This window comes from Patagioenas fasciata, chromosome 3, assembly GCF_037038585.1.
Source record: "Patagioenas fasciata isolate bPatFas1 chromosome 3, bPatFas1.hap1, whole genome shotgun sequence".
Lineage (NCBI taxonomy): Eukaryota > Metazoa > Chordata > Aves > Columbiformes > Columbidae > Patagioenas > Patagioenas fasciata.
In genome coordinates, this window is record NC_092522.1 from 46,427,296 (window position 1) to 46,445,978 (window position 18,683).

The window sequence follows — 18,683 nt, forward strand, 5'->3', positions numbered from 1 at the left end:
GTGGTTGCCTTTAGAAGGCTTAAACTGATATCTGAACTAGTTCTGTCAAGCCTTTCCTCGTTTACTGAGAAGTATCAAGCAACAGGCAGCCTCTTCAAGAGGCCATCCGTTCCCAGAGGGGCACAGACAACACAGCCACCCATGGCTGAAGTGCCACACGCTTGCAAAACAGAGCAGAGGTCTTTGGCAGAATACAGACTAGAGACAGAAAATCATGCCAGGTTAGTTTTACTTGGCTATTGGGAGAAAATCCAGGGTACAACTGTGTCTGTAATTTAAAGTTCTCTGTTCTGACTTGCACCTGACCACAGTTAAGATTTAAAATGGGTGTTTTCAAGCTGTCTGAAGGACAAAGTAACAGAACTCATATTTCAGCTTTCATTAAAATAAAATACATTTATCCTACATTTTTATCATTTTATTCACCACATTTTATATAAGTGCCTATTAAAGTTTTTTAAGCTGAGTAAGAAAAAGCACAGACAAAATTCTAGGACTAAGTCTGCTCTGGTTTTTACTTTTCCAGTCATTTTACTAGTCTATTGTGGTTTTTTGGTTTTTTTACTTCTTACCCTTCAGGAAAATCATACCCTCTTCCTTCTACTTCAGAATAATATTAATATTACTTCAAGAACTCATGTTATGAATGCTAGCACCTACCAAAAAGGAAAAATTAGACCACTTGAAATAGCTATCTGTATAATGCATATGCATGGGTTTGGACAAAACAGAAAAAAATTAGGATGCTCAGATTATGTACTTCATTAGCTACGGTGTCTATTCCCCTGTGCTCAGTACTCTAGCAGAAAATTCAAACCAAGTAGTTCAATCAAAGCAGAACTCAGCTTCTGGTAGTTTTATATGTCCGGAAGTTCTCACTTAAGAGACACAGAACTTTCCTCACAGAAGAGGAAACAACTTTTGTTCAGAGATGAAATCCAGAATGGTATTAACAGGAAAACATTGTCCATTCAATCTTAGAAATTATTATCTTGATAATTTATTCTTTTGAGGTACTGTTCACTTGCAATCAATAACAAAATTCTTGTTGATGATGGATAAAGGAGCAAGCCCTTCACCAATACAAAATCTAAACAGAAAAGTGATGCAATTTTATTGGTACATTAGTACCATGAAAGGGGCAGCCATCTCCAGAAATTCACAGAGCTTAATTTCCCAGAAGTGATGCACTAAGGGATTCATTACATAAGCCATACAGAAAATCTCCTAACAGTGTCATAGCTAGGAGCAATTCCAACCAGAAGGCTGAATCTTCCCACAGATTTTTAGGAAACAAACCTGCATTTACAGAGGAACAACTATTATAGGTACATTTCTTGCCATTCTGCCTGCAAACAAAGCCTGGATATGAAATCCTGGTTACGCTGAAATCAATAGTTCTGCCTTCATAGGGATCCAATTTTCACTCTTGAGACCTGGAACAGCACCTCACAGCCCTGATCATGAGACCCTTTAAAACTGACATTTGCCCCCCCTAAAAATGTAAAAAGTGCTGCTAAAAAAATTTTGTTGATTTCACTAAAGTATTCACTGTAGTTAATCTTATCAACAGTTTATATATAGCAGTAAATGTGTGGGGCGTATTTATTACAATCAAACAGAGCTCCATTCTATGGGAGCTGTTCTATGCATAGCATTTGCAAGTAAGTATTTTCTAATGAGTAAAGAGTTACTACTCCTTTTGTGCACAAATTAAGGAAAAAAGATTAATAGCCACAATATAGAAAACACATTGCTAACATATTCCATCAATCACAACTAAAAATCACAACAATCTCAGCAAGTTAAAATTCTTTGATTTGCCCTGATAAAATGTGGTTCAAAGTTCAAAGGTTATTTATGTACTAGTACGATGACACCAAATGAAACAAATTTATGTCACTTAAGTTTTATTAGGAAGCACAGGAATACAAATGCAGTTTCTGACTTTTCTTTTGTCATTCACACAAAGCCAAGCCTACTTTTTCAGTTAATTCAAGCGAAGGCCTAAGTGTAGTTCAGAAAACAGAATCAAAACTAACTCAGAGTTTTAACATGAAGCACTCAGTATAAAAATTGGGAAAAATCTCTGCATTTTCAGTTTAATTCATGTACTTCATGGATACAGCCCACTGTCAGCATTTCCCCACACAGTCAGTTTCCAATCTTTTACCTTGATTCAGGGAAATACTTCAACACATGCTTATCCTCGTGCAAGAAAAATCAATGCACTTTCCACACAGCTATACAAGAGGAAAACTACCTTCACAATATGCCTGTAATAATACAGCCTTCAAATAGAGGAACCAAAGGCAGACATAGCTCTTGAGACCATACTAAATCTTGAGTTCGAATTAACTGGAATTCTCGCCTTACAGTCTGTCCACAGCTTAAGTTCCTGCAGTACATCTTCCTCAGGCCTTCAAAATGCTGAAGAGCACCAAAACATCTTCGAACACTGAAAGGAAAAGCAGCTCTGTGTCTCTCAGAACATTAGTCAACCAACTCATAGGGACAGCAAGAAACTGCCCTGGTGAACCAACTATTTGCTGCAGACCTTCCTCAGCCTCTTTCACACACATCCAATAAACACAACTTCCAGATTCAGGACACCAGACAAGATAGTAGAGAGACGAGACAAATTATTTTATCCAGTAATATAATTTTAATGGTGGCATAAAATGTTTGTCAAACAATCTCGGAATAAAAAAAATATACATATAAAATGTTCACACATAATTCCCAAATAAGAAATGGACTATGTGTCCTAAGTAAAACCTGCTCACTGCAAACAGCCTGTCCAGCTCAATTCCAAAATAGAATTTGAGATCGTATTCACTATCTGTACTGCAGTGCAGTGCCTTAGAGAGGAAGGTACAAATGCTGCAATCTCAGCCACGCCACGCCATCCCTCACTCGAGCTGTTAAACTGTGGTCTCTTGTGCCAGTCCCTGGTGAATCTTCAAAAGTCGCATACAGACAGGTACAAGAAATACTTTTTAAAATAAACAAAGGCTAGCCAAAGTATCTTTCAGTGTTCTTTCCTTCTAAAATCTCCTCTAATATCCAGGATTGCTTTTGAGCATTTTTTCAGTGCATTCTGGCAGCCGTGTTTGTATGTTTGATGATTGCAGCTAACAGAATCTAACATATTTTAAAGGTAAGAATTAAAAGTATCGAGGGATTTAAAAACAAACAAACAAAAAATTTTCTATACTATTTTGCTGAGAGATTCACATAACAATTCTTATGTTTAGTTACTTATTTTACAATAATCTTCAGATCTTGTTTTTCCATGTTCCTTTTGTGTTCTCCAATTCCACAGAATCTTCATTCAGGATGGTATCTAGGCATGTGATGTTTACTGAGATTTAAAGTGGTATTCATTGTTTAAATGCTGTCATAATGAGGAACAGCTGGAACAGAAGTGACTCTGGAATCACAGAATTCCTGTCCTTGAAATGTGACCACATTACATTCTTCATTTCAGAATGGAGAAAAATTCTCTGCCATAAACTCAATTTTTTAAAAATTATCTGAAGCATTAAATCCTAACACTGAGTGAATAAAATCTTTTGCATGTCAAACATGAACCCTAAATAATGTTTAAACTTGATTTTAAAGTACTTTTCCAGTGTTGGAAAGTACCATTACAATTTTCTCTGACAGTCACACTTGGAAAAATTAAGTTCGTGGAGAAAATATGGCAGCACAAAATATGTTCACACAAGCAAAAGATCCTATTTGACTGCAAGTTTGTAATTACACAAATATAAAAAAAAAGGCATTAGAAGAGAGCAAACAGTGGAACATTGGCATTCCAATCTTAAAAAAAAAAAACTAAAAGAAAGAGACAAAAAGGTGTCAACGACTCTAATGAACCTGTGCTGCTCACACTGTACGCTTCTGATTTCTGACAGGCATGGAAGACTTCACTGTCTCACAGGACAGGGAAAAAGACCATGACCCTGTCAGCCTTACTTAGTGTGTCCTGGTGGTGTCTCCTACCATAAACATCTGAAAAAAAGACCTGCCTCTAATTGAAGAGACTCCACAACTCCAGAAAGCCATATGTATTGGCACCAGGAACTTCCCAAGATCAAATAGCTAAATTACACATTTTGCATCACTCTTAGGAACACATTGCTCCCAAAATTCAGGACACCTTTAACCAATGTAAGGCATACTCACAGTCAGTATTTTGTTGAAATACTGCAATTGTTTTAATCCCATCATTGGTTTACCACCCTACTTCAACATGAAGGCTTTCCCTTATGGGGGTTCTGCACCACAAAAAACAGTCCTTGCATGCGTGCATTATGGAAAGAGCCTGTGCATTTAGGCATAAAAATGTTCTGCTCTCTCTTGGAACTCTGAATTATTTTCACTCTGGTCAAATTACACATTAAAAAAAAAAGTTATTTCCATATTAGCTATAAATGTTTTAGATTATTGAACGTAAAGAGTAAACAATGCAAGTTTCTTATGTACACATCTTTCTCCTTTCTATTAAAAAAAATGTCTACAGGGAAAAAAGTCTTCCTCAGACACACAACTAATAAAAGCAAGAGCAGGATAACTTGCTCCTCTTCACTCCTGCACAGCATGCATGCATTCAGTGGGAAAAGCCAACAGAACGTATGCCCAAGCCTAAGAAAGGCTACACATAATACAAGGCCATCTCTACCTTGAGCATTCAGCAAAGTAATGAGGGAGACCCGAATCTGTGGAGAAGCATCTAATTCACAGGACTATAGAAGATCTCCTTGAGGAGAACTGCACAGCACAAAGATTAATTCCAGTCTGTCCGAAGTTATCATCTCAAACAACAAAAGGATTGATGCTTTCAGAAAGCCAGGGCATTAACAGGTTACATTCACTTCTTAGAAGTGAGATATCGAAATCAAATTGTTCCCAAAAGAAACAGAAATCCATCTTTGTAGGAAATTTGTAGGAGGAAATGCATGATGCCATCTTGTCAAAAAACAAGAATAAAATGAAAGCAGCAAATGAAGAAGATGAATCATAGGCAAATAAGAAAATGTGAAGAGGAAAGGAAAAATAAATTACCAATCAACATGTAAGCGGCAAATAGTTTAGTAGCTTAGTGCAAATAAACGGATTTTTTAGAGCACAAAATCTCGTATTTCTCTTTAAACATTAAAAATAAGATGTATTTATATTCCAGGGTAAACTATAAAGATGCCACAGTATTTCTGAAATATCAGAAAGAGAACCCACAATTTTACAAAGTTTATCAGGTCTTCTCAAAAGGAAATAGAAAGAGCACTGTTTACATGTAGTAGGCCTACAGACATTGTCATTAAGGTATTCGAAGCACAGAAAGCTTTTTCACTCGCATAAGGTGTTCTTTGAAAGCTTCTATTTTATCTACCAAACCATTTATGAACCCATCCATCCCTAATTACAGTTTTAAAAATAAACAACTAAAAGAGAAGCTGCAGCAATTCTCAGGTTATATCCAATATCCAGCACTTTCTGTCAGTGCAATTCAGAAAGATACACACATCTAATAGCTTCAGAGAATATTAATGCAAACTTCCTAAGAATAAATAGAAGGAAGACTACATCAAGAATATGTCTTAAAGCAACTGACTTTTCCAAGTAATGTTCCTAACTTTGACAAAGTGGAAGGAAAGAGGAGTAAAAATCGTTATTTACTTACAACTACATATTAGAGATCAGAACTTCACATTAAAAGCATATTTCTCAAGCCTTTTTTATTTCACTACACAAAAAGCCTCCCCTATGCCTCAGTTTACCATAGTCAAGGTCATTTTACAACCAGTAAAACATTCTAAAAATTTCTAAGTATTATCTAAGCCTGGGTTTGCCAAATCTGTATTAAGCCTGATGCACATTATCAGGAGTGCTGTTTTACATAACACACTGCTGCTGTCAGGTGCTGTAGTTTAACATTACTGTATATGTGCAGAGCAGTATTAGCATGCCCACTGCTTCTCTTTCCTTATTAAGCATTCAGATAACAGCCCTTCCATGAGCTAAGCTTAACATCCAAACCTGCAGTACGACTGCCATTGCACAAGCCTTCCAAACATGTTTACCAGGAAGAAGTAATAATAATAAAACTCTCATAAGTTGAGATGACAAGTTAGCTTTCAAGAAAGTATTTTGCTGTTTAGTCTTTCCATGTTAGAAAACATTACAATAGAAGTCACATAACACTAAGAAAAAAAGTTGATAATCTTCATGCCAGTGTTGCGTAACAGCTGTTATTCCCTGTAAAACCAGATTTTCTAAGAATTCTCAAACAAACAAAAAAGAATAATAGCATATATATCTATTATTTTATGGTTTCTGATTGAAAGAAGCAGAAGATGACAGAGATCGGGATTCATAGTGCTATAAACAGCATACGAATACGCTCCACATACATTATGTGGCTTGCTTTCCCCTTCTTTTCTAATCTGTTTTTCGTAGAAGACATTGATCCTGAACATTTTCGATATCAGGTCATACTAAACAGAAATTAAGCGAAGCTTTACCCTACAGTCTCAGTGGCTTTAGCTCTACTTATTAAATGTCTCAGCAATTTTTCCTCAAACTGTGACAGCGTTTTGTGTACACCACCATTCAAATATGTCCATCCGCAAAACTTGCTCGGATTGTGTGTATAAACAGCACTTGGGAGATGGCCCAGAAGGTAAATAAAAGCATTGCTTGAAGAAAAATACTCCAGAAAAGCATAAGACACAGCAGTCCTGAAGCATTCATGAAAGTGAGGGAAGAAATGCTCTAACGCCTTAACATGTTTTGGACTGAAGAAAACAGAAGTAAAGAAAGGATGCTCACACACACACAGAAAAAGACAAAACGTATTAGTCTGTGCCCAGCAAGGAGAATGTCCGCAAGTTCGTGGGAACCTTGGTGTGGAGGGGGGTAGGGTGGGAAAGGTGATTTTTTTTTCCGTTCTATTTTTGCAGAAGGAGTGTGATTGCAGCTCTCAAGCCGGGGAAAGCTGCTCGGTTAGTATCTGCAGTAGGCGAGAACATCGGCGGGCGGGCAGCGCGGAGCGGGGCTTGCGGGAGCCGGCGGGAGCGCCCTCCGCCCGCTGCCCGCCCGGGGTCCCCACGCCTGCACGGGCAGGCATCACCGTCTCCCCCCACCCCTCCCGTTCATCCCGGCATCACCAGCAGAACGAGCGGCTGGTGATCGCCCCTCCGCCCGCGGACACCGGGGACACACGCTGCCGGGTGGAGAGGAAAAGGGCTGGGGCTCCAGAGCCCCTGACAGGACTCCCCCGGGGCGGCGGGGCAGCGTGCACCTGCCTCCCGCTGCCCCCGCCCGGCAGGAGCCGCCCCCCCGCACATGGAGTGTCGGTGCCCCTCGCCCCACAGCTCTCCTCTGGGAAAGGTTCGGCCGTCGCCCCCCGCAGCCCTTCGCCCGCACGGCCCCGGCGCCCTGCCCCACGCCAGCGTAGAGGTACAGGAGGCAATCCCGGCGCTTACAGTTCGCAGGAACTGGATCTCGTCCTCGCCCTCGCCCCCCTCGGCCATGGCTGCCCCTCTCTCTTCTTCTCCCGGGCGCTGCTCCCGGTGCCCGAGCGGGCGGCGGCGGTCGCTACCCTCGGGGAGGCGGCGGGAGCCTCACGGCCGCGCTGCACCGGGCTGGGGCAAGGGCGAGGGCGGCGGAGCCGGCAGCCCCAGCCCGGCCCTCGTTACGAGCGGGGTGCGGGTACCCGTGCGCCTGCAGCAGGATGACAGCTCTGCCCAGCCGCCGCGCTGCCAGTGCCGGCCACGGGGGAGTGGGATGCGATTAACCGGGGGAGGAGGGGGAGGCGGAGCTCCGCGGCCCCCCCGCTGCTGCAGGTGATCCGCAGCCCGCTCCCTCGCGCACCAAAGCCGCTGCCCAGCGCCCCTTACTGGCCGCTCTGCGGAGAGGCGGCTGACGGCGCCCCCTCGGGGGCTCCACTCGGGCGGCTGCTGCCCGACCCACCGGCCCGAGGCGTGGCGGCGCCGTGTGCTGCACTGCTCCCTCCCTCGGGGCCGGGAGAATTTAAACGGCTTTGCGTGAGCGTTTTGCGGCTGACGGTGCTCTCGGGAGGTGGAAGGTACCACATGGTTTTACCGAGTGCTGGCCTGTAACCATCGTGTGAGTGAGCTTAATCCAGGGTGAACGAAAGGCTTTAAAACCAGATTTACTTGAAGGATAGCTACCATGTGCTTACCATGGAATAGCTCGTCCTTCACGGGTGTTGGTGCTGGCTGTACCTAAGGAAAGACACATTAGTTCTAACAATGAGGAAGCCGGGCCTCCAAACGAAGGAAATTTGGTGACCCGGAGGAGCTACAGGACTGTTGACAGCAACAGCACTTGGAAATAATGGATACAAACTGGAACACAGGAGGTTCCACTTAAATATGAGAAGAAACTTCTTCTCAGTGAGGGTGACAGAGCACTGGAACAGGTGGCCCAGGGAGGTTGTGGAGTCTCCTTCTCTGGAGACGTTCAAAACCCGCCTGGACACATTCCTGTGTAACCTCATCTTAGGTGTTCCTGCTCCAGCAAAGGGATTGGACTAGATGGTCTTTCGAGGTCCCTTCCAATCCCTTACATTCAGTGATTCTGTGAAATAAACGTACAGCGGAGAGACTTTGCTAACATGATGCAATGGTCATGAGGTGAGGACAATCAAATCTCTTTTAAAATGGTAAAACATTGGATCGTTGACAAAAAGTAAAATGTGTGAGGGATGTGTGACTGAAGAAGGTTTTTGAAGGACCCAAACCAGTAAACTTAATGAAATCACAGTAATGTGGGTATATGCAGTGTGTGGCTGGCATAACAGAAGACATGGTCACAAGTGTTTCTTGAGAAACTATACCAACAACCCGTAACTTGACACTGTTCCTGGACATAGAGAAAAAGTACTTTTAAACACTTCTTCTGAGATTTTATCATTTATTCCAGCAGTAGAAAACCTGTTCTTCTGACAGATTGGAAATTGCAAGAGCAGCCAAGACCTATAAGATCTCTAGAACAAGTAAAGTACAAATATTTAGTACAGAGGTTCTACAGGTGGACTCCAGAGTTACAACAGCTTAAGCATTTCCTATGTAATTTCCTGGTTTCAGTTACTACTGACTCCAAGAGATTTTTTTTACCTCTAGACTTACTCCTGGCTGAAAATATTTTTTTCCAAGTGTGATAAAATAGTGAATGACATTTTTTCATATTGTTGCCATATTCAGACCTCTTAAATATCCCTTACTCCAAATTATTTAGACTGAGAGATATTTCTTGACAGACCCCTATTATGAGGAAAAGTCCTGAGTTCGAATAACTTCCAAAAATTAGGTTTCATGAGGGTGCACAGAACAAATAGAATTGCATTTTATGCCACTTACGAAACAAGCCAGTTGCAATACAACAATATGCAAAGGTATTTCATATGGATGTAAAGCTCAGTTCTCATGGATTTACAGGACTAAGGTCTTGGTTGGATCGTAGAACATCCAAGATACTTTTCCGTCATGCGTTGAAGGTGAGTGGTAGAATAGATGCCTGATTTATTTGCTGCATGTAAGGCAAGGACATCATAAAGAGAAGAAAGAAAAAACCCTATAACTAGTCCACTATATATGACCTTTTCTGTTTCTTTGCCTTATATTGTCAGCTGCAGGTAGTGGGCTCATGCCTCAGTGTACTCTGGAACCTGGCTGTGGCAAAGTCTGGAGATCTGCATTTCTCACACTAGACCAAGAAACTGTCACTATCTGAAGCATCCTTCCTGGCAAAGCTCAAAGCTTGTAACTTCTCTTTTAATTATCGCGTGTGGTATTATTCACATTAACGAGGAGCTATGGATCTTGTGGTTTAGATTTTGGAAATAATATTAATAGTTTAGTTGCTCCTGTTTGCTTGGCATTTTTCTTGCCCTTGTAATCTTTTTCTAATGTACTTTCTGATAAATTCACTGGAAGCTGTTGGAAGGCACAAACCCAGAAGAAATAGTTTTTTTAAGGGATTTCTTATTCTTTTCTGTTTAGGGGCATTGATGTGTTACATTTCTAAATATTGTTGGCATACATTAAAAGAGAAATGAAATACCATCCTCAAAACATCCTGGTTTCCTATGTCTTGTAATAGGTTATATCATTATGTAGCTGTATACTAGTACTATACAGTTATGATGTATGTATAGGAATATATCACAGTATCACAGTATCACAGTATGTTTGGGATTGGAAGGGACCTCAAAAGATCATCTAGTCCAATCTAGGAACGCCTAGGTGAGGTTGCACAGGAATGTGTCCAGGCGGGCTTTGAATGTCTCCAGGGAAGGAGACTCCACAACCTCCCTGGGCAGCCTGTTCCAGTGCTCTGCCACCCTCACTGAGAAGAAGTTTTTTCTCAAATTTAAGTGGAACCTCTTGTGTTCCAGCTTGATCCCATTACTCCTTGTCCTATCATTGTTTGCCACTGAGAAGAGCCTGGCTCCATTCTCATGGCACTCACCCTTTATATATTTATAAACATTAATAAGGTCACCCCTCAGTCTCCTCTTCTCCAAGCTAAAGAGACCCAGCTCCCTCAGCCTTTCTTCATAAGGGAGGTGCTCCACTCCCTTAATCATCTTTGTTGCCCTACGCTGGACCCTCTCCAGCAGTTCCCTGTCCTTCTTGAACTGAGGGGCCCAGAACTGGACACAATATTCCAGATGGGGGTCTCACCAGGGCGGAGTAGAGGGGAAGGAGGACCTCTCTCGACCTACTGACCACCCCCCTTGTAATACACCCGAGGATGCCATTGGCCTTCCTGGCCACAAGGGCACAGTGCTGGCTCATGGTCACCCTGTTGTCCACCAGGACCCCCAGGTCCCTTTCCCCTACACTGCTCTCTAATATGTAATTTCCCAACCTATACTGGAACCTGGGGTTGTTCCTGCCCAGATGCAGGACTCTACACTTTGCCTTGTTAAATTTCATCAGGTTATTCCCTGCCCAACTCTCCAGCCTGTCCAGGTCCCGCTGGATGGCAGCACAGCCTTCTGGCGTGTCAGCCACTCCTCCCAGCTTAGTGTCATCAGCAAACTTGCTGATAGTACACTCAGTTCCCTCGTCCAAATCGTTAATGAATATATTGAATAATATTGGCCCCAGTACTGACCTCTGAGGCACTCCACTAGATACTGGCCTCCAACTGGAGTCCGCACCATTGACCACCACTCTCTGGCTTCTCTCTTTAAGCCAGTTTGCAACCCACCGCACTACTCTGTTGTCTAGACCACACCTCCTCAATTTAGCTGTGAGGATGCTGTGAGGGACTGTGTCAAAGGCTTTACTGAAGTCAAGGTAGACCACATCCACCACCCTGCCATCATCCATCCACCTTGTTACATTCTCATAAAAGGCTATGAGGTTGGTCAAGCATGACTTACCCTTGGTAAAGCCATGCTGACTGCCCCTAATGACCCTCTTATCCGTGATATGCCTTGAGATGACACCAAGGATAAGTTGTTCCATTACTTTCCCAGGGACAGAGGTGAGGCTGACCGGTCTATAATTACCTGGGTCCTCCTTCTTGCCCTTTTTGAAGACTGGGGTGACATTTGCTTTCCTCCAATCCTCGGACACCTCTCCCATTTCCCAAGACTTGGCAAAAATGATGGAAAGCGGTCTAGCAATGACTTCAGCCAGCTCCCTCAGCACCCGCAGATGTATCCCATCTGGACCCATGGATTTAGGGACGTCCAGACTATTTAATTGCTCCCTAACCCAGTCCTCATCGACTAAAGCAAACTCCTCCATTGACCTGGCTTCGTCCGGGGTCTCAGGGGTACAGGGCTCCCCAGGACAGCCTCCAACAGAGTAGACAGAGACAAAGAAGGCATTCAGCAATTCTGCCTTCTCTGTGTCTTTCGCCACCAGGGCACCCACCTCATTCATCAGTGGGCCTACATTGCCTCTGGTATTAGTTTTATCTGCTATGTATTTGAAAAAGTTCTTTTTGCTGTCCTTGACCCCACTCGCCAACTGTAATTCTAAGGAGGCCTTGGCTATCCTAGCTGCCTTCCTACATCCTCTAACAGCAGCCTTATATTCCTCCCAAGTGGCCAGCCCCTGCTTCCATGACCTGTAAACTCTCCTCTTCTGCTTGAGCATACCCAACAGATCCCTATTCAACCACACAGGACTCCTGGCTCCCTTCCTCGACTTCCTACGTGTGGGGATGCTCTGATCCTGAGCATGGAAGAAGCAACCTCTGAATGCAATCCAGCTCTCTTGGGCCCCTTTTCCTTCAAGCAGTCTTGCCCATGGGATTTCCCCCAGCAATAGCTCGAAAAGGCCGAAGTTAGCCCTGCCAAAGTCCAGGGTTGCAATTCTACTTGCTATTCTGTTCCTGCCACACGAGATGCTGAACTCCACCATCTCGTGGTCGCTGCAACCCAGGCAGCCCTCAACCTTTACTGCTTCGACCAGACCCTCTTTGTTAGTGAGGATGAGATCCAACAGTGCACCTCTCCTAGTCGGCTCCTCCACCATCTGCATGAGGAAGTTATCATCAATGCACTGGAGGAACCTCCTGGACTGTGGCTGGCTGGCTGAATGGTCCTTCCAGCAAACATCAGGGAAGTTAAAATCACCCACAACAACCAGGGCCTGTGACTGTGAGGCCACTCTCAGCTGCGCATAGAAGGCCTCATCAACCTCCTCAGCCTGATCTGGTGGCCTGTAACAGACACCTACAACCGTATCACCCCTGCCAGCCTGTCCCTTGATCCTGACCCATACACTCTCAACTCGTTCCTCATCTGCTCCTGGGCAGAAGTTAGTACATTGTGGTTGCTCTCTCACATAGAGAGCAACTCCACCACCACGCCTGGCTGGCCTGTCTTTCCTGAAAAGGACGTAGCCATCCATGACCACATTCCAGTCATGTGAACTGTCCCACCACGTTTCTGTAATTGCCACCAGATCATAATCTCCCGACCGAACATAGGATTCTAACTCCTCCTGCTTATTCCCCATGCTGCGCACATTGGTGTACAGGCATTGCAGGGAGCGAGCAGAGCACGCCAATTTCTCCCCAGGGGCACAGGAGGCCACCCGGTCCTCATCTGTTTTAGAATGCTGTCCCACTGGGACAAGCCCAGCTACAACCCCATCCCCCTTTGAGCCTAGTTTAAAGCTCTCCAAATGAGCCCAGCTAATTCCTGCCCCAGCCATTCTTTTGCCCCTGCGAGATAAGCCTTTCCCACGTAACACTGTCCGGACTGGAGTCTTATAAAACCAGCCATTATCAAAAAAAAACAAAGCCCTGCCTGTAGCACCAGTCTTGGAGCCAACTGTTTAGAGATTGAATTTTCCCATTCCACCCCACATCATCACTTGAAGAGGGAAGGAGTGAAGAGAAGATCACTTGAGCCCCTGAGTCTTTCACCATCCTTCCCAAGACCTTGAAATCGTTCTTCATTCCCCTCAGACTACGGGAAGCAGCTTCCTCCCCATCTGTCTGGAAGACCAGCAGCGGGTAGTAGTCTGTCGGGTGCACCAGTCTGGGGAGCTCTCTAGCGATATCCAACTCTCTTGCTTTTATTGACAAATGAAGATGTGTTGGTGCTTGCTTCAGCTTGTGCCCTTGAAATTTAAATTCCTAACCAATGTCTAACCAATGATAAGGAAGCAACAGGAAGGTAGTTCTAACTGTATTAATAATTTCTGTTAACCATATGTCAATCTCAAAAATCAATGCAGTTGCAAATAGTTGGTTTTCAAGGTGTTTCAAAAATCTTTTCAAATAAGCATCTAGATATTCAGTGTTCCTGATTTATTTTGAATGTGCTAATGTCTGAGTACCTAAATAACTTCCCAGAACAAAGAAGGGGAAATCCCTCCTTCCTATTATTAATAGCCAACAGTCTGCTGAGTTTTCCAGTGAAGACCTACATAACATAGCATATAAAACCAGGAAGATTTCACCTCCTGGCTCTAAGATGACAATCTTTGCTATGAAGTCCAGTTGTGTGATATTTGACACTCTAGTTTGTGTTTCTAAAGAAACAGACAGTTTTCTGGGAGAAATTTTAGTATCCTTAATGCTACTCTGTAACTTGAGGGATGCGAATAATTGTTAAGAGATTTATCTATCTCAAAAATAAACTTGTTTGAGAAGGCAGTATTTTCACATCTTCATTTTAAAAAATGAAATTTCAGTCATACAGCAAACTTGCATTTTGTTCTGAGGAGGTAAAAAATAGGTTTTTTAATGGCTGCTGAGACCACCAGTTGTGCACGGGGGAAGGACAAGGGTAGACAGCACAAACCCTGGGAACAGCATGATATTTCTGCTAAGGGAAAATTAACTCTTTGCATTACAGGTATTAATCAGATACTAGCTAGCAAAGGTAAAAGTTGTTGGCAAGTTCTGGAGAAGTAACCAATAATTCTCATGTCTTCAGAAAATGTTATTCCCATGGGGAAATAGTTACACTGCTTAAAATTATTATAAAGTAGTGATAAAGGAAATTGGTAATCAGTGCAAAACTCAGTTGGACTGACCATTCTCCAATTGAGTACCCGTACGCCCCCAGTTGAAATGTATTTTTCTCATAGGTATTATGTAAGGTGATGATGTAGTAGCCTGAAGACACTGCCAGAGCAAAAGGAAAGAAAAACGAGGAGATGGAGGAAAGGAAGAAGGAAATTTTGAAGGTCTTTCCGTTGTAAATATTAAACCCACAAACCACAATATCATTAGATTAATATCCTAAATTTTACCTTTCATCTGCCATTTCTAGTACACTTCTTCAAGTGTTTCATAACACAGGACAAGTCTTAAGTATTCACACAAGACACAAAACACCACCTGGTATTGAAACTTAAAACTTGGATCCATAGCAAGTCATAATGCAAACATCTCATTTGAATTGTGACTATGACAACACAAGTACAGGATTACAACTGTTTCTAGGCAAACTGTTCACTGTGAACAGATGATTAATTTATCTTTTTTGAATAAAAGTTGTGTGCAAAGTGGTTCACTAATGTATTTGTTATTCATAATTTTTAAATAAAATTCAGGTGATAGCTTTGAGATATACACTTCCCTTCTACCTTAGAATACTTCTTACTAGCTTTTGTGAGGTCTGTGGTGTCATGTAAGTGACAGAGTGTTGTTTCTGCTCCCTCAGTGGGTGACAAAGTCAGAAGGATGAGCATGTAATACTGTGCAAATAACCTTGTGCACATGCCAGTGCAGATAACTGAGAAAAAAAATAAACATTCCCTACATACTCCCAGGAGAAATCTGTGAGTATGTAGGGAACGAGGCTACTTTTTCCCACCATTATTTCACAGACCAGCAAAAACACAGGCCCCCAGATTTCACAGTTAAATATTAATTTCTTAAATATAGGATAATTACACAGGGTAAAAGATTTGGTTTTCTTTGTAATTATGATGAGTTGATTCCAGACTTCCTCTAAGTCATTTCAATGTTCTCTACATGAGCTACTCTGCCTGGAAAGGCATGCGTGAGCTATAATTTCCTTTTGACATTAAAAGCCACAAATCTAAACACCACTGCGGTAAAGCAGAGGAACAAATGTTTGGCTCTTAACTTAAGATTACTCTCTGTAGCCATTAAGAAGTGAAAGCTCCATGGAGGTAACAGAAACGAGATCACTGAGATTACATTCCAGTCACAACAAGCACTTAACTGCTGTAGATACTGTATCCGGACAATCATGCGTAATAAATATCCAACATTCAATTATCCATTTCACTAATATGATTTTAAGAAAATATTCATTAACACAATTGTAAACCAGAAACAAATAGATTAATTTATTGAAAAAAAATACTTACTATAAAGGAGAAGGAGAATTCCTCTATGGGAGTCTTGTATCATAGACTAAGAATAAAGCAACACATTAACAGCACTTAAGACATTTTTGTTCAAGCACAAGAGTTATACTTACTATGGTTCAGTTACTTCTTTAATTAAAAAGAAAAGTGTTTTCTGAAGCTCTGTGAGGAACCTATATAACATAAATATTTTGTTTAGGCACTTAGTATCTCATCCCATGGGACTAATGAAACACCTTATCACTAGAAATTGAAAACTACATCTTTTTGTGATGGCTTATTGAACAAAATAAGGACAAATGCTGGAATGCATCTGAATCAAAATCTAGAGAGCATAATACTCTGAATTCTGAAAAGGAAGGATTTGAGGTTTTCTGTTGTTATTTTAAAGACACATACAGTTCATTATGCTAAAAAGGATCTAAAATGTGTGAAGTCTAGTTTCTGGTCACTTTCTGTGGTAAGCAAAGAACTAACGTAAACAGAGACTATCTATTTCTTCTCTCCTTTCCAGTCATAAATATTTTATCTTGGTTTAATATGTTTCAAAATCTTTGTTACGGTTGATTTGTAATAACAACGGGTATATTTATTATGAACAAAATTCTATTTTAATTTTGCTTAAAACCCAATGAGTGTTGCTATGTTCAACAATACACTAATCATTCATTGTTTCAAACATATTTGCCACCTCTTAATTGGATTGTTTTGTACCATGGCAAAGACCTTAGATGCATCTATTCAGTATTTTGTGAAAGTGTTCACGTGATTTTCAGTATTACTAGTTCCCTCCAGACCTTATTCTTCTTGTTCAGTTCTCCCTCCCAGTTTGTGCATTCTGCTCTGGTTCAAGTATTAATAGCTCAAACTGATTCCACAGGCAAAATTCCTTTACATTTCCCAGAATATGGGATTTGAAAAACAACGATTCTAACATTCTGTCCTATTCTCACATGCAGGGGCATTTCAACAAGTGATCAGTTCAGGCAAGCTGAACTGTTTCCTCTCTGCATCATCCAAGATTTTTAACTAAGGTGCTCCTGCTTTCCAGGCTCATCTGACAGCAGAGACTAATTTCATAGTCACAGAAACAGTAAGTGAATAACAGTTAATATATCAGGTACTTCTCATTGTTATTTTTGCTTTCATTTATTTGATCTTTAAAATCAATCATAATATTGCAGAATCTTTATTTTCTCTCCTGGTAGTGCACAGCTCTTTTTCTAATGAATAAACATTATGCAGCCTGTTAACTAAATGGTGCTGCATTGTATGCCCTATGATACAGCAAAACAACCACATTAAAACCACATATGGAGTAACTATTGAAAAGTGTTGTCAGTGAGTCACTCTGAGCAGAATGGGTTTACTTCATTAAAAGCAGGAGTATCACATCTACTCCACTTAAGACCATCTTCTCTTTGAGGTTACCAAGGTAATTTCAATAGCTTTGGAGATTTTATTACTTTAGTTCCATAGGGCTACCCTAGTAATAACAGTGTGAAAAGACCAGCACAGGGCAGGATGTTTCAGTCTGAGCAGACCGATTGTTCTCAACCCATGGGAAGATTGAAGCACCATCCAGCTTCAGCATTTCTAACAGGCCAACATATTCCTCAGCAAGGAAAGGAAACTGCAGAGGTTTGTAAAATTTCCACATTTCATTTCAAGCCAGGCATGGTTTCAATTGAAACACTCTAGCTTTACATTAAAGCAGAACCCCCAGGCTTTTCTGCATATTGTAAATGGGGATTTTAGTAGTCCAATTAACATTTGCTTTTTTAACAATACAGCCTGATTTCTGGCATTAACAGCAGCTCTGCAGCTCATATTTCTCTGACAACTCTGCCTAATCTGCTTATTGAACTTTATTTTAAAGGCTTGATTCCATGTTTACCTTCTAGCATGTGTAGTCATTGACACCACCAAAAAGTGGGTGTAAAGCTCTCCCGCAAGATAATGATAACATTTTACACCCACATTAACCAGATGTATATCACTATAAAGCAGCAGAGAATAAGGATTTTATATTTTGGAACAATATTAGTATATTTTGAATTGACTGCTACAGGAAACTATTAAAACGAGCTCAAAAACAATTAACAATGGGACATTCAGGTTTGTGCCGATTTAGCAGAAGGCAACAATTTGTTTGTGATCCATTTATTATCCTGCTAACAAGAATAGATAATTTGTTAATCCATTCAGTTGCTGCCTAGTGATCCCAAGGCATAATGTCAACATTCTTCACCTGTTCTACCATACAGAATAGGTATAATGACTATATGTATTTACACAGATGAGACTATACGCATACATATACATGCTAGCATTAAGTGAGAATGGAACTGTCAGTGCAAATATGGCAGCACCAGCTACAATATTCACTCTGAATTAGACTTGAAGAATGACAAAACTGAGACTGCTTTTCCCCTGTTGCAGAAATGTGCTTTTCTTACTGTTTAGGCCACATAGAAAATCTTTTTCTACTGACAGCTGAATTTATTTTTAGTTAAAGCCAAGCAAGACCCTAAGGGAGTGAACTGCTTAACAATTTTTGCCCTCATCCGGTAATACTAACTCTAGATTAACTGTTCTCTGCAGTGATATTGCGATTGCTTATCCTCTCCCAGCCCCAGCTTATACGAGCAACAGTTGGTTTTTGGGATCTTCAGCTGTATTTCAATGTCATTTCAGCTACAGGGGGAGCAATTGTGACTTCTGCGTCCAGTAGTGCCTGCACTTTGGGTCTGCTCTCAGATTCATAAATATAATTGTTCACAGGCAAGAAAAAACATTCAAATGACACATTAGTCTCAGCCAAGGAAAAGT

The 18,683-nt window shown here is 41.6% G+C and overlaps 1 protein-coding gene across 13 annotated transcripts in view; it reads right to left on the minus strand.

The window, feature by feature from the left end:
* The window catches only part of RYR2 (ryanodine receptor 2), a 395,394-nt gene extending 387,638 nt beyond the window's left edge, over positions 1-7,756 (minus strand). For 12 of the 13 annotated variants that reach the window (XM_071806259.1, XM_071806250.1, XM_071806253.1 and 9 more), the window contains exon 1: positions 7,491-7,756. In XM_071806259.1, coding sequence (XP_071662360.1) covers positions 7,491-7,538 — 48 coding nt within the window. In that variant the 5' untranslated portion in view covers positions 7,539-7,756. The remainder of the gene's footprint in view (positions 1-7,490) is intronic. The other variant, XM_071806248.1, reaches the window with a different exon arrangement.
* Between the last annotated feature and the right edge of the window lie 10,927 nt (positions 7,757-18,683).